The sequence below is a fragment of the Typopeltis vanoorti genome, chromosome 16 (genome assembly GCF_054136105.1).
Source record: "Typopeltis vanoorti isolate ZY-2024b chromosome 16, IOZ_Tvanoo_1.0, whole genome shotgun sequence".
In the NCBI taxonomy this organism is placed as follows: Eukaryota; Metazoa; Arthropoda; class Arachnida; order Uropygi; family Thelyphonidae; genus Typopeltis; species Typopeltis vanoorti.
The window spans coordinates 57,528,427-57,543,861 of NC_143564.1; the positions used below are offsets into that span (position 1 = coordinate 57,528,427).

The following is a 15,435-nucleotide window of genomic DNA, read 5'->3' on the forward strand; positions in this document are numbered from 1 at the left end:
GTATTCTGTCAAAAGCGTTAGAAAAATACAAAAGTATCACGATTTATCCATTTCCCCCTTGTCTAACTCAACTGTAACATTATTTTAGAATTTGAGCAATTTTCTGAAACATGGCTTTTCCTTAGGAAATAACCTCGTGCTGTTCATTGCAAAGTATAGTTTCTGTCAACCCATTTATATATGCGAGATCTAACCAACTATTCCCCAGATCTTCACCACTCCAGAAATTCTGATAGGTCGATAGTTGGATACATCAGTCTTTGCGCAATGAGATTTACCATACATTATTTCAACTCTTGTGGTTGAATCTTCCATATTCCGAGAATCAAATTATATAGCAGTAAAAGGAATAGCCACTTCAACTGAACTCTTTTAGATCTGTGCTGATATCCCTTCAGTCCCTATTGCAGAATTCTTTTTTAATTTTGTGCAACAGTACTAGTGCCTCATACACCTGAGTTTCTTCATACAGTGAAAAGTAGCAGTGAGCTCAATATTGCATACACCCGGTAGATAGCTTTTAACACAATGACCACTCATTAGTTGAACAATATCTTCTGCATCAGTCACTTGCATACCACTGCATTCAATAGAGTTATTTCGTATTCATTCTTTCTTTTACTTGCATTATGACGATAGAACTCTTTTGGGTTGTCTCTAGCTTGCAGAGTCAGCTTCTTTTCATAGTCAGAATTAACTTTCCGTACAAATTATATGCAATAGTCTCTTCAAGACTATTGCATATAATTTTCATAACTCACATCATTCTTATGCACTTCTTATTCCTTCCGCATCACTTTTTCTTACGAATCTCTTGCTTAATTAGATTGCACATCCATTTCACTCCTACCCTATTTATCCTTCGAACTCTCGGGACACACTCTGATATTGCATCATTGATGGATTTTTCAAGCACTTCTCATTAAAGAACTAATATCGTGGTGCAGAACTCAGCACACTCCTCGGGGTCATAATTTCCTACTTTGTAGCTCAGTATGTAACCTTTTCTGAATGGAACACTCATAAACTTAGCCACTTTCCAAATGAATACTACACAATCACTCTTATGAACAGGAGGCAGAATGGTTACATCTTTAACTAAAATCCCTTCTGTCACTATGATCAGATCTAACACTCTTAGATCTCGAGTTCCTTCTCTCACATGCTACTTGAGGAAGTAGTCTCGCAACAGCTCCATAAATTCATCATTCTTCCCATTGGATTACACATATACCTGATGAATGTTCTAATAATCGCATCCATTCGTTCTACTCAGCCTACTAATCTATTTTTTTTGCTATCATAACACTTCTGTCCTCCTGAGATGAGTCCTTGTATCTACGTTACTCTTCGATTATTTTTCTTACTCTAGATATAAACCAGGAGTCATCATTTGTTCCCTGTCTGAAGAATTAAAACCAAGGGAGGCACATTAAAATATTACTGCCTCTAATGCCACTTTATGCGATTGTATTCTGCCATTCTATTTAATAAATATTTAAATTATCATATGTTCCCCTTTTTTATTTTAATACAAACGATAATCATTAATCAACAGGACAGAGGATACTAACAGTTTTAGAAGGAAAAATTATGGGAAAAGGATCAAGAGGCAAAAAACGAAGGACACGGTTTGAAGATATAAGATCATGGACAGGATCACATGGCTATGCAGAAACATAAAGGAAAGCCACCAACAGAGAAGACTGGAAGGAAATGGTGCTGCACCCTCTCAGTGAGGAAGCTACACGAAGAAGAATCATTAATTATAAAGCAGAGGGCGCTGAAAACGCGATTCTTAAAGTCGCAGTTGTAAATTAGGTATGGTGGCTTATTGTTAGGTATGTGTATTTGTGGTCAATAAACTATGCATGCTAGTTTGTATTTAAATTCGGTGAGTAATTGTTGATTAGAAGATTTAAAAATTAAAAAAAAACTTTCCAAAATATATTTGAGCTATAAAAAATGGCATTAACTTGCACTCATACCGCTGTTCAATAGCAGTATTAAAATAGCTTACTTTCAAAAATGCGAGGTGAACTAAAACGTCCACCATTTCTGGAATTTGACACTAATTTATCTCAACTTGTTTACTTAAACATTTTATATTACATTTCACAGAAATAAATTAAACCTGTAAATGTTCCATTTAAACATGCATACAACTAAATGCAACCTAAATCAGCTGGCATGGAATGAACTGGCTATATCTTTTGCACAGCATTTTCACACTTCTGTTTATTTTTAGCCTACTTTTCCTAAAGAAAATAAGCTTATCAGCTCAGCACGCTGTGTTTACCCCCCCCCCTCTTCAAGAAATCAGAGCGAAACGTGTGCATATTCAGTTAAACAGCAAAAATGAAGCATCGATTTTTTTAAGAGTTATAATTCACATTAAATTTTGCAATGAAATATAGGTTGATTGGGAAATAGCTAAGAAAATTTCATTAAATCAAACTAAAAATGTTAAGTATTCGCAAATAAATTTTTCATTTGTCGTATAAAAAGGCTGAATCTGATACCTATCCCATAAATGGTTGCTGCATGGGCAGTTAAATCTGTAGGGGGAAGATTCACGATTTTAGGTGCTCATTTAAGTTTTTTTTAATACAAAAATATTATAATCTATGCTAGTACAATACTGCCCTAAAACAGTTCCATTCGAATAAATAACAAAATAATATTGTAGGATGATAAAATCGAGGTTTATACCAATCAAATAAATAAGTATACGTGGTTATTATCTGAGAGTCTTGTGCACACAGACTGTTATGATAACCATGAATTTTTTTTTTAAAACGAATACTTTTTTTTTGTCCTTCACCCTTCAAATGAAAAATATAAAAATGGAATCAAAATTTATTTTTTTAAAGCCTAACATAACATTTTGCAACATAAAGCTTCATGTGTCTGTTTTAACATATTTTCCCAGTAAAATAAAACCTGCATTTGGATGTTTTCTTAAATCGCTGTTGTAGTAGTTGCATCTTAAAATGTCAAAGTTAAATGTATATGTACGCTGCATATTGAAAATCTAAAAATCTTTAAAAAGAATTTGAAAGTATTCTGCGGTATAAATCAGTAAAAACTTGATATGCAGATTCACCGTTGTTATGGATAGGAATTAAAGACGGCATTATGCTTCACGAAATTTACATTGGGGTTTATTTAAAGCGAGTCACCACCTGCTTGCATAAAAAAATCGCGCGGAAAAGGAAATCACTTGAACTTTGTTATTTTCAGCCTTGTTGTCCAATGAACCTAACAGTTTTTCGTTATAAATGAAAAGATTTTCTCAAATGAGAATGTTTAATCAGAAAAATAATTTGTTGAATAAATTATCTCACCGGCACAAATCAGACGCGACTCTTTAATAATAAAGAACATATAGTAACAAAGGAGTAGAATATTTCAGATTAGAAGGTCATAAGCGAGACAAGCTGACTCAATTTCAGGTTATACTAGAATATCTTGTGCACTTCACTTTACTTTGTACTAAACGTGATGTCAGTTTTTTTTTTCATTGCCCAAGTCTCAGAAATATGACAAATATTTACTCGTTTCAAGAATTTGAAGAAAAAAAAAAACCCTCGTGTATTTTGCCTACTTGTTCCTTCTGTGTTTGTATGAAACACTTAAAAACTTTTATATTATTTTCGCGAGAGGAACGACTTTCGCTTGTACTAATATACCGAGTTAGCCTTGCATTAGGAACACCCACTAATAACGCGTTGGTCCACTTCTGTGAAATCACGCCTCACAGACGCCTAGGAACAGATTCCACAAGGTGTCGAACATCCTTCATGCGTAACTCAACCCATGTCTACTGCATCAACTCCTTCAGTTCATGCTCATTCCGTGGAGGAGGATCCGCAGTTCTCACACCCCGTTCTAGCATATCCCACACATGTTCAATTGAATTACAGTCAGGGGAGTTTGGGGGACAAGGCAATGTGCAGAAAAATTCGTTGTCTTGTTTCTCCCACCACTCAGTAGTTGTTCGAGCCCGATGACAAGGTGCATTGTGCTGTTGAGAGATGGCACTGTGGTCTGGGTAGACCTCCTGCAGATATGGATGGAGATGGGCGGCTAACAGGTCCCCGTAGCGTTCACCATTCAGTATTTGTGGGATGATAACACCTAGGGCGTGCCAGGAAAAAGCTTCCCAGACCATAACACCACCTCAACCGGCCTGTTGAACTCTAACTGTATAATCAGGGGATAGGGCTTTATGCTGATGACCAAATGCGAACCCGACTATCAGCATGGTGCAGCAGGAAACGGACTCATCACTCCAGACGACCTTCCATCTGAACGAGTAATTACGAAAATAAAGAGCCAAAAGGCTTCAGTCCGGCAATGGAAAATTATATAAGCAAAGTGGATATTAGTTCCAGCATTATTTCAAAGCAGAATGTAGAAACTATGAAAGTTTCTAAAGTGAAAGTTAATGAGTAGTACTCTGTAGAATGTATTTCATAGGAAGTGAGTGCTGCCGCTCTCCTCATCAGGGAGTTTTGAACAAAGAATGGTAAAACCTGAACATCTGATATCTATAAAGTAATTTAGCCCGTTTCATAGCTACGACGCCGCTTTAATATATTTAATGATATATTATTTAGTAAACCATTAAATAAAAAGTTTATGCCCGTATTGTATCTTTGTAATAGCGAAGAATTAGGATGTGAAGAATTTCATAATCTATACGCATTACTATCAGCAGGAACGCGTACAAATTATGAAATAGTATTCCGATTATTTTGGCTCGACAGTTTTCTCCATTATATCGACCTCCCCCATCCCAGTTTTTTTTTTTTTTTTTTATAGTGTACCGAAGAAAAAAAACGTTTGGTTTGGACATATATCAGTAATGGCTTATCACTGTGGTAACGAGGAAGCTAGTGATTTCTTACAAGCCAGCGACTTCACATCCAGTCAGTTATATTATCGAGGACGGTATTAGACAGAGATATGTTTGCTAGCCCGGGCTATGCAACTTGCCGTCTAAATTTTCCTTAAACTACTCTAGAGAAACTATTCATAAATTTGCATTTTTCTATTCATATTGGTTCTTACCTACAAAAATACGATTACTCAAAGATTATCATATGATGGGAATGATTTGTGTTTACACGGTTTTAATAACTGTAGTTTCATTTAAGCAATATGTTGCCGATTTAATATATTTAATGATATGTTTATCAAAAATTGGCTGTTTTAAATAAGAAAATTCACTTCGTTTTATTTTCATTTAGAGAATAAAAAGAAGTGAATTGTCCCTTAATTCAAAACACCACTTAACCTAACTCATTATTGGGTGTTCATGAACATGCTGAAATATTTGTAACTTATTGTTAACTTAACCCCCCCCCCCCCAGACAGAACAGAAAATATCACTATTTCCAGCAAATTAAAAAAGAAAAAAAAGAGAGAGAGTAAGAATTATGTTTTGCTGCAAATCTCAAAAGCTAATTGAGTACGAAGTAAATTAAGACTAAATGAACACAGCGAAACCTTTAACCGGAGGAAACAAAAGGATCACACAATCGATTGTTTGGTCAATTTAAGGGGACGAAAATAACTTCACTCATTATAAAAAGATCCAAACCTCTCGCCACTATAAGGTTGTCAAGTCGGAGTCTTAAATTTCCTGAACTTAAACTTCTAAATAAATGTTGAGTAGATGAAAAATATTATATGAACAAGTGGAAGCAAAGAATAAATCATATTCAAATTTACAACTTCCCAATTTAATCAGCCAAACTAAAATGAATGACGTTTTCTGAGATTAGTTAGACTATCTAGTGATGAACTTATAAGATCTATCATAAAGTTTAGATGCACGCGAAAAAATATTTGTATTTTATAAGTGCCATAAAGTATTTCAGTTTTTACCTAACGAGGAATGCCCTTTTATTTCTTTTATTGAAATGGCACAGGAGATGATGGTACAACACATTCCATTACAATGGAGACCATTCATCCAGTTACATCTGAAGTTCCTAGTTATTGGAACACAGTCGTGTTCCAATTGCTAGGAACTAGTCGTATTGTCTACATGAACAACATTCCTTCTCAGAAAAACAACATTTAAGAAACACACAATATCGATTGTTTCATTGCTTGCAAAATTAAATGTGGGCCTTCTCGTGGCAATTTTGTACATGATGGGGAAAAATGTCGCCTCGAGCTGTTTGTCCAGTGGATAATTTCTGTCTCCTATTCACATCTGAACAGGTTTCCACATCATTCAAGAGTTTCCAGACAAAAACGGGTACTCATTACAAAACTCTGATTGAAAATTTATTATTGGCACATTAATAGGCATCTAGGCTGTAACATGTTATTGACAACACATGCATTTCTCTCCAGCTAACCTTGGAACTGTGCAACTCATGAATATACAAGGAAAGGCTTATTTGTATCGAGACACGCTATTACGAGAGATGAAGCACAAACATGTTTACCTGCGAAATCAAATCGAGATTTGATTTTTTGTTTTGTTTTGTTTTCTTTAAATTTTTTTGCACATTTTTGAATAGTGATATGCAATAAAATTCATTGTTATATATTTCGTATGTACACCGACTTTCTCAAACCTTCTTTATGCTATAAACAAACCCTGGATCTCTTATTAGTTCTGTATTATGAAAGTCTATAATTCATTTTTGAAGGAAGAATAATTTCTTACGTTGTTGCTTCTTGTAATTATTAGATTGTAACCTGGGCTTCTTATATTGAATGGCTTACTGTTGTGAAGATATATATCTTTATGTCATTGTTATCCAGTTTGTTATATTCCCAACCGAATCATTGTCTTCCCCCCCCCATTAAACTCCTCGATTAGCTTTAGAGTTTTTAACATATAAGGCAGATTACTCATAATAATTATATATACATACTTAAGAAAGCAAGTAGTTCTTTACTGGGCATTTTTCAGTTTTATTTTAACGTATAATTTTTTTTTTTTTTTTACGTAAATAGCTCAAATTTGTGTGTGCACACCCGCGTATAAGTAGTTTCTGACACCGAGCTTATGTGGGTTTAACTCTGCAGTTGATCATCCTTGAAATTGTTTTTTTGGGGTCATTTTAAACACGTGCTCAGAACATACTGGATTTTAAATTTTAGCAGTAAAATTCAGTTTCCGCGAGATTAGTTGAGAAGAAACCTGAATCATGAAGATATTGAGAACAGGATTGTAAATACGCTGGATGACATATTTTTTTTTCTTGCCAGGTCACCGATCTAGGACGAGTTTTTCGAAGAACAGGGATAAGATCGTCAACCATCCATGTCATATTGTCACTGTTCTGGAGGTCGAATTGCTTGCAGTCTCCACTGTGGCAGATGATGTTACTGTTACAACTTAAATTGCTTAAGGTAAGTGTGTCAACGAATGCCTTCTACTTTAGCTAATGATCTAAATCGAAGTAAACAGCACGTTTTTTTTTTATATGCATATGTGGTTTTAAATTTTTTTTTTTTTTTTTTGCCGATGGATATTCTCTGTGCTATTACAGTGTTGCAATCCTAAAATTAATAATTCAGACTGCACGATATTCAAATCAAAATGCGTAGGGAAATCTTTCTTCTTAGCACATTTGCTTTGCGGTAGAAACCGCAAATATTAATATAAACATTTGAGCCTGGATTATTTAGACTTAGTGCCAAGGCTGCTAATCCCACCAGGAGAATATACGTAATTGTTCATCATCTATTCACTTGTTTTGCAGGAGGATAAACACAAATTTCATATAGGAGAAAATACATTTTCAATTCTGTTTAACTTAATTATCTTAAGTTATTCATTGCAGCTTAGGATATTCAGTTGAAAGAAAAAAAAAACAAGTGGGTCATTGAAAAGTGGGTATCAAAATATAATGCGAATTTTTCCTAACGAATCACTATCTGATGGAAAAACAGGCAAACCGGCCAGAAGAACACACGCAATTTACTGGCATACAAGACTACAGGAATAAGGATTAACCACCCTATTACGTTGGATCTGGTTTCGAAAGCCTGCATATTATGGTGCAGGTATAAGTGTAATGGTAAAATTGGAAGGAGAGGTGGGGAGTCTACTCACTATCTGATGATATAAATTCTTAGGAGTCAACAGGATGCTACTAAAGGAAAAAAAAAATCTTAACATTCGAATGCATCACATAAACTTTAGAATTATGCATTTTGGCCTGCATCGCTTGTTGGACTTCACATATAGCAACATTTACGTATTTTTCTTTGTTTCATATCCACCCACGAAAATTATAAACCTGCGAACATATATTAGCACCATGCGTGGGCGAATAATCTACGAATTTTTAAGAGACAAATATATTTTAAGCCACTTCATACCTCCAGTAATTAGGTTAGTGCTCTCATACCAAACGATTAACCGAATGGGCTATCCACTTTGCCAATTAAGCCGGCAGATAATAAGAGAATACTCGATAAGCTGTATATAACTGGGTTTGAGTCACAGTACTTTGTTGTTAATTTCAGCATACGATTTGCTCTACTAACTTTACTTTTTTTGTAACCATTTAAAATGGCTACATATGAAAGAAAACGAAAGATATATTTTTTACCATTAGACTAAAAAATGCCTCCATGTACGTGTGGCAATCCAGCTCTAGAAGTCAGGTCATGAGAAGTACAACATTGTTAAATTTTTTTTTCTTCCTCCTTTATGTATCATATCATTGTCTATCTCACAAGTACTCACTGTTCAATGATCAAGTTATAAGATTTATTACTTTTTTTTTTAATACACCAACTTGTTACCATCGCAAGAATTCATATTTTTTATCTGGTACAACACATAAAATAATACAGTAATAAAATATACACAGTCTGGAATAGAATTATTACCTCTGATCGTTGAGATGAAGCAAATTATAACAAGTAATGATGTGGGTTCTTATGCAAAACTAAAATTTTTGAAGAAAGAGCCTGAAAGCTTCAATATGGAGTTGTTAAGTTATAGGGGTCGTTACATATCTACTATTATTTCACAGCCAAATTGAATTTGAAATTTAAGTTTCAACACTGATCTGAGAGCTTGTGAGAATACAATCATAGCCATTGGAGTTGCCTTAGTATTGCACTAATGAAAAGTATGATCGTCTTTTTTTAATGCTTTCGATTTCACTGGCCTGACAGCTGTTTCAAATTCCTATTTTGCTTCAGAGACTAGGCAGAATCTTCAAAAGAGGACAAAAATCCTCATTTCAATATCGCAGCAATTCTTTTTTCATAAATAAATTGAATACTTGGTCAGTGAAAAATTGATAATAGTTGAAGAGAACGGTATTAATACATAAATTTAAAAAAAAAAAAAAAAGCGAACATACGGACTCCTAGGCGGAGTGTGTGCGTGTATCTTAAGGTAGTGCAACACTAATGGAACTCAAGCTCTCAGGTCAATTTTGAAACTTAAAACATTTTTAAAAAATTTTTTTTACTATGAAATAATGAATCTATAATAATCCTCATTTCGGTAATTAATACACGTGCATTCTCACCGTTGCGACTCAACAGCGCATGCGTAAATGTACAGATCCTCATGTCGGGTGAAGTGCCATCGTTTCTAATTGGTGTTTATAGGCGTAGCAAACCCGAGATGAACATGTTGAAAACGCTAAACTAAATTGATTCTTAAGGAAACTAAGTAGTTTTCTTGTAGGGAGTATTGAAAATATGATTTTGTACTGGTGGTGCACTGCTGAGTACAATTTTATTAAAGGAAGTATAGTTGCATATATACTGAAAGCGCATACATTCTTTACGCGTGCGTATATATAATTACTTTCGATATTATAATTTTAAAATTTAGATCTTTATCTGGGTCCAGAATTATTTCCTTCATAAGTTTATGTATCGTTTAGAAGCGGTTAAGAGAGAGAGAGAGAGAGAGAGAGAAAAGAAACTACCGCCCTGTGAAAGTGGTAAAACAAGTTACCGTTAATTTCTAATGCATGCCGTATATATAATCATCTTGGGCTGTTGAAAACGAATTAGGACACGGAAACAAGTTTTCCTAGACATGATAATAAAGGGGAGGGGAAGGGGAATAAAAGCAAAAAAAAAAAAAAAAAGTTTGTGGAATTCGCATTTAGGTCACTGGCATAAATACCCGGAAGTTTTGTCAAGTTATGCTTGATTTAAGCGTTCCAGCATACTCTTCTGGCCACGTGGAGTTCCATTGAAAGCAGGAGCGACTTTTATGTTCTTTATTTGTCACACTTTGCGAATGCTTTTAATTTTTCCACATATTATTTTCAGTATTTTCGCGATCTTATTATGGTGTTTATTTTGTCAATGAGTTTCAGATTTAGCTGACAATAATTACGAAGGTTATATAGAATGTCCTCTGAAACTAGAGGCCCGTTTTGAATTCAAAAAAGAAAGATATGAACAAACAAAGGGAAAAAAACTGATACACTTCACATTGCACATTAATCTCGTAAGTAGCAGCGAGACTTGAATGCCTGTTATTATACAGTATTGTGCAAGACCTATCCATGCCAGGATATATTGTCCAGTAACATATGTAAATAGTAGTAATGGCTGAAAAATCCTTGATTATTTTGTTCGTCAAGCATGAGTATGCTCTAAAAAGTGGTTTGATCACGCAACACTTTGGATTAAAGGTTAAGTGGCTGCACTGAATATGGAAGGATCGTGACGCCATCATTAATTAAGAATTTTTGATGGCATCGCCTTTATGATAGCCATGGCACACTGCCCTCTTTGTACACGAATCCATGGGATAGGTTTGAAACTTGGCAATCAACTGTCTGTGTGATTGTATTTGTTCAAGAGAAGTAAAAAAATACTCCCTAGTTAAAAAATAACTTGTCAGTGAACTGGTGGAAAACTGATAATCCGACATTTATGTTTTTGATTGTGATGACGTAGTATCACGTCATGTGTTGGGAGGAGTTATTGTGGGAAGTTATACCATACATGTTTTTATGTGCCACGGTCTTTTTGTCTGAGGTAAAACGCGAGTTATTAGGCTCCATTTGAGATTTACTAACTCGGTTTCAGCTGAAAAGGAAAAAATGCTCTTTGCTTCATTTAACGGGATTCGAATCCAGGTGTTTTTAAAAGAGCTTCTGTTGTTCTTCCGAATGTGCCAAAGAAGGCTTGTTGAGTACTTGCGAGCAAAAAATTGTTTTCGAATCTTCTGAATTGTAAAACATACAGTGAATGGCATTACGAATCGTCTATTTCTTTTTTACACTTCCTTCTCTCTTTCTCATAAGAAAACGCTTAAAATTTGCAAAATTTCGCTGATCTTTTTCTTAAAGTATATTCACATAGATTTAGACGCTGTGTCTAAATCTATAATCATTTAAGAAAAAATGAACACATAACCAAATACATTCATCATAGTAACGATAATGTAACTCGTAAATTTATATTAGACGTATAAAGGGGAAAATATGAAATTTAAATTTTAAAATTGATAAAATTCAAAAGAAACTGAAAAATAACGATATGTAAAGATCAGCTTTGGATTCTTGTTCATTCACTATATACACTCAGGAAATGCACTTCATTTAATTAACATTGGTCTCATAATACGTAACATTTGTCGATGAACCCAACCGAGGTTACCTCAGCATGGATCTCAGTTTAAGTCATTACATCCAGACTCGCCAGAAGCGAACAAGTTTCGATATGCTTCAGCATGCCTGGGACATGCACAGAAATTACTGAAGCGCTAACAGGAGGCTTTTCCATAGCTTTGATCATGCAGTGATGTAAAGAGAGAGGGAGAGAAAGAGTTTTTCCAAGGAACAACGGATTTGGGGTAAATTTTTGGCATCGCAAAGAAGCAATCGAAAGCGCTTTATCAGTCGTAAAAAAGTAAGATAATGGATAATGCACAGTTTGATGAAAGAATTACTATAGGAGATCCAGAGTAGAGCTTGGAGCGATTAACAAATGTTAGGAGATGAGTGATGTGTTAGAAGACAGATGAGAAATGCTTATTAGGCGATGTAACTGATCAGAGTGCTTTCAGATAGATGTTATTTTGATATTCGCATTGTAAATAATCATTTAATACCTTGCAGATGTCGAATACTTAGATACAATAAATAACTGTTCTTTTTTATCCTAAATAAATAAAAAACCAGTTTCTTTTATATTTAGAACGACTCACAAATATCCCTACAGCAAACAGAAGGATGTAGAATTGACCTCCATCCTTACATGATATATACAAACCTCCATTTCATTTAGCAGAACATCATCAGATTATTAAAGCTTTTTGTAAAATCATTACAGATCATCGTTCCGTTTGTTCTAAGGAAGACCGTGCTGAATGTCAGGTCCTTGGATTTTACTTACTCAGGGACTCGCCAGTAGTGTCCGGCGCCTGTGTGCAAAACTTTAGCTGGTGCCCCTATCCCCCCCCTCCAATAAAAATCACTTTAAAAAAAAACCTTTTTTTTTTAAGTATTTCCTCCTCTTTGGCGCCTTTACTATCCTGGCGCCTGTGTGCGTCGCACACATTGCGCATATGGCCGGCGCGCCCCTGCTTACAATCAAATGCAGGATATTTCGAGCAGTAAGTGGATTTCAGCCAATTACAAAACATTTAGTGCATAATTCAATGCAAAAAAAGTCGATGATGAAGAACTGGGTCCAACAAACCGATTTCAAGGTTCTTTTTATCTTGTGCGAGAATAGCAAAATCGGTTCCCAAGTCTTTTATATCTTAGTTCCAATAGACGTAAATACAAAAGTCGTGTGTGTATCACGTCCGTAAAATATTTATTCCATTCAACATTTCGTCATTTCAGTACGTTTAATTAGATAAGATTAAAAGCCAAAAAATAATTCAAAAGAAATGACTACTTTTTATCTGTTAAAGTTTAAAAGTATCGAAGCATCATTTAATAACTTTTAATTAACAATTTGATTTTATACAGTCACGGTAATGAATTCTTTGAATTCCTTATTTAGAAAAGTGCAATTAAAAAAATACTTTGAAGTTATATATGTAATACAATTTGCTTACACATTCTATTACAATATGTATGTATTAAAATGTGCATCGATTTTTTATTAAGTTTATATTACGTGCTAATAATAACGCTATATTAATAAAGATAATTGATTTACAAATTTCGGATATCGGAAGATGCTAGCCCGCTAGTGGTCTTCGCTGATGTCCTACTCTGAGGAAAATTCATGTATTTGACTTGACCAGTTTCACTATAAACTGATCAAGTTATCAATACCCGAATTTTCCTCGAAATATGACACTTTCTGCTAAATATACAGGAGGCTGGAAGGCAAGAGATGGATTAGTCTCCAGACGCCATAGTGATCGAAAATGTCGCAATTATGAGATGATCATATTCTCGTTAAAATTGTTGTTATTTGGGATTATGATCGAAGCAACAAAATCTGTGACCAATCTATTATGACAAATCTATTATTCGTTACCTCTTCTTAGCAGCTGTTGCTGGTTGACTCTTTCAAAAAAAACAATATCTCAGTACATTTGATATGCATATATCTTCTACAGCATCTCGATTAGCCACATGTCAAAATCATTAAAAAAAGTAGGGATTCGCTTTGATAGTTGTATCGCTTTAAATGTAAGCTAGACTTTTATTTAGTTTCTCTGTAAAATGAAATAATTACTGTAACCGTAACCCTTCCTCTTCAAGGCAGAAACTGGGAAACAAATTTTGGGTTAACCACGGTTTTTCAGAGGGAAAGAAAAAAAAAAGAAGTGTACTATTCATCTAAGACTGCACCTGCAAAACGCAGATACCTATCCTTAACGGGGGGAAGGGCCTCCATTCAAATTTTGTGAAACTTAGTTGCTGTGATACTTAAACATCTGTTACATCCTCGCATCATCCTAATAAACCTGAGGTTTTCACATGCTCTCTGAATATAATGAAATGCGTAACGTAGCATCCGTGCTCATTAAAACCAAGAGATAACACGAATTCTTTGATCTTAAAAGAAATAATTCCATTTTTTTTAAACGAGGTATTTGTAATTTATCTTAAATTCACCAGTAAGACATTTTGACGCAAACACTCAAAATATTTATTATTCTGTTTTGAAATCAATATCGCTTTCCCCATCGGTTTACTTAAAATAACATACCATACCGAGTGAAGAACACATCCTTACCTGCTCCGACACAGAGAATGGCAACCATAAAGAACTGCATGCTGACCAGAGAGTTTCGGTAAACTATAGCACAGAACAGCACACCTGATCCAAGCCCCTCAAACTAAAGCCCAAAAGTCGCGCCGCTCCGCTTACATATAAAACGACATTGACCTAGCCTCGTTCCAGTGGCCATGCAGTAGTCTTGGAGATTGGCGGGAAGCATTATACGCCAGTTTAGCCTGAGGAATAACTTTCTGTAGAATATTAGTGACTCCCTATCGTGATATACTATTAAGGGAATGTTTTCTTCTTCATTCTTGAACTTGATTGTATATTTTTTAAGACAGAGTAGCTCTTCAAAGATCGTCAGTATATATTGGTAATGATGGAAACAACGATGTGAATGATTGTGCCTATTAACTGAGCTAACATGTGAAAAACATTAATTTCGCGAGTTCAGAAAAAAAATGTGATAGAAAAAAAGGTGCTGATAAGCATAACAAGTGATAGAATTATGCAGTATTTTTCGGAAGTGTCTGAGCCGCTGTTGTTTTTATAAAGGCTGAATGAAATTATTAAAGAACAGCAATGTTTTATTAATTAGGGAATAATAAAAATAACCTCACACAATGTTTTATATCACTTTTTTTTTTTTTTTAATATTTTTTGAGGGATGCCAGTGGATACCCGTTTTGAGTGATAAGAACAAAAAAATGTATTTTAGTTGAGCAGAGAGCGGTAGTTCTGATTGTTCATAATAAAATCTAAATCATCTAATCGAATTATATTGCATTAACTGAAAATCTTAATGAGAATTTTATTATTAATAAATTTTTGTACATCTTCTTTTGCAAACGAAATATGCATTTTTAAACTGAATCTGAAATCGATCTGAACATTTTTTTTTCTCCTAGTACATCGATCTTTTGAGAAATGTGTCATTCATTGCACATAATCATGTGATCATGTATTTTCATATTATTACCTTAAAACGTCTAAACAAAATTCTGTTTTTTATTTGTACTTTGGTGACTTACTGATCAATATTCTGTAGTCTCTTCACATATTATTATTATTATTATTCGTGACACCTCCAAGGAGTCCGAAGACTCATCGCTCGAGGATACCTACTGTACAATTCGGATTGGAATGTTCAGTGAAGGTTGGTGATTGGTAGAGCCTCTGCTACTAATGGCTCGCAAAAAGTTAAGCAGGTTTGAGCGCGGTTAGTAGTTAGAAAGGGAACGATCGTTCAATGGTGTTGGCACATTCTCCCTC

At 34.6% G+C, this 15,435-nt stretch overlaps 2 protein-coding genes across 3 annotated transcripts in view; one reads left to right on the top strand and one right to left on the bottom strand.

Moving 5' to 3' along the window:
• The window catches only part of LOC150098041 (protein obstructor-E-like), a 56,005-nt gene extending 41,741 nt beyond the window's left edge, over positions 1-14,264 (bottom strand). Inside the window, exon 1 of the mRNA XM_090406585.1 lies at positions 14,176-14,264. Within this exon, the coding sequence (XP_090262711.1) occupies positions 14,176-14,215 (40 nt within the window). The 5' untranslated portion in view covers positions 14,216-14,264. The remainder of the gene's footprint in view (positions 1-14,175) is intronic.
• The window catches only part of LOC150098042 (nose resistant to fluoxetine protein 6-like), a 352,140-nt gene continuing 343,968 nt past the window's right edge, over positions 7,264-15,435 (top strand). The window contains exon 1 of one of the 2 annotated variants that reach the window (XM_090406583.1): positions 7,264-7,383. The gene's annotated coding sequence lies outside the window, so the exon portion shown is untranslated. The remainder of the gene's footprint in view (positions 7,384-15,435) is intronic. The other variant, XM_090406584.1, reaches the window with a different exon arrangement.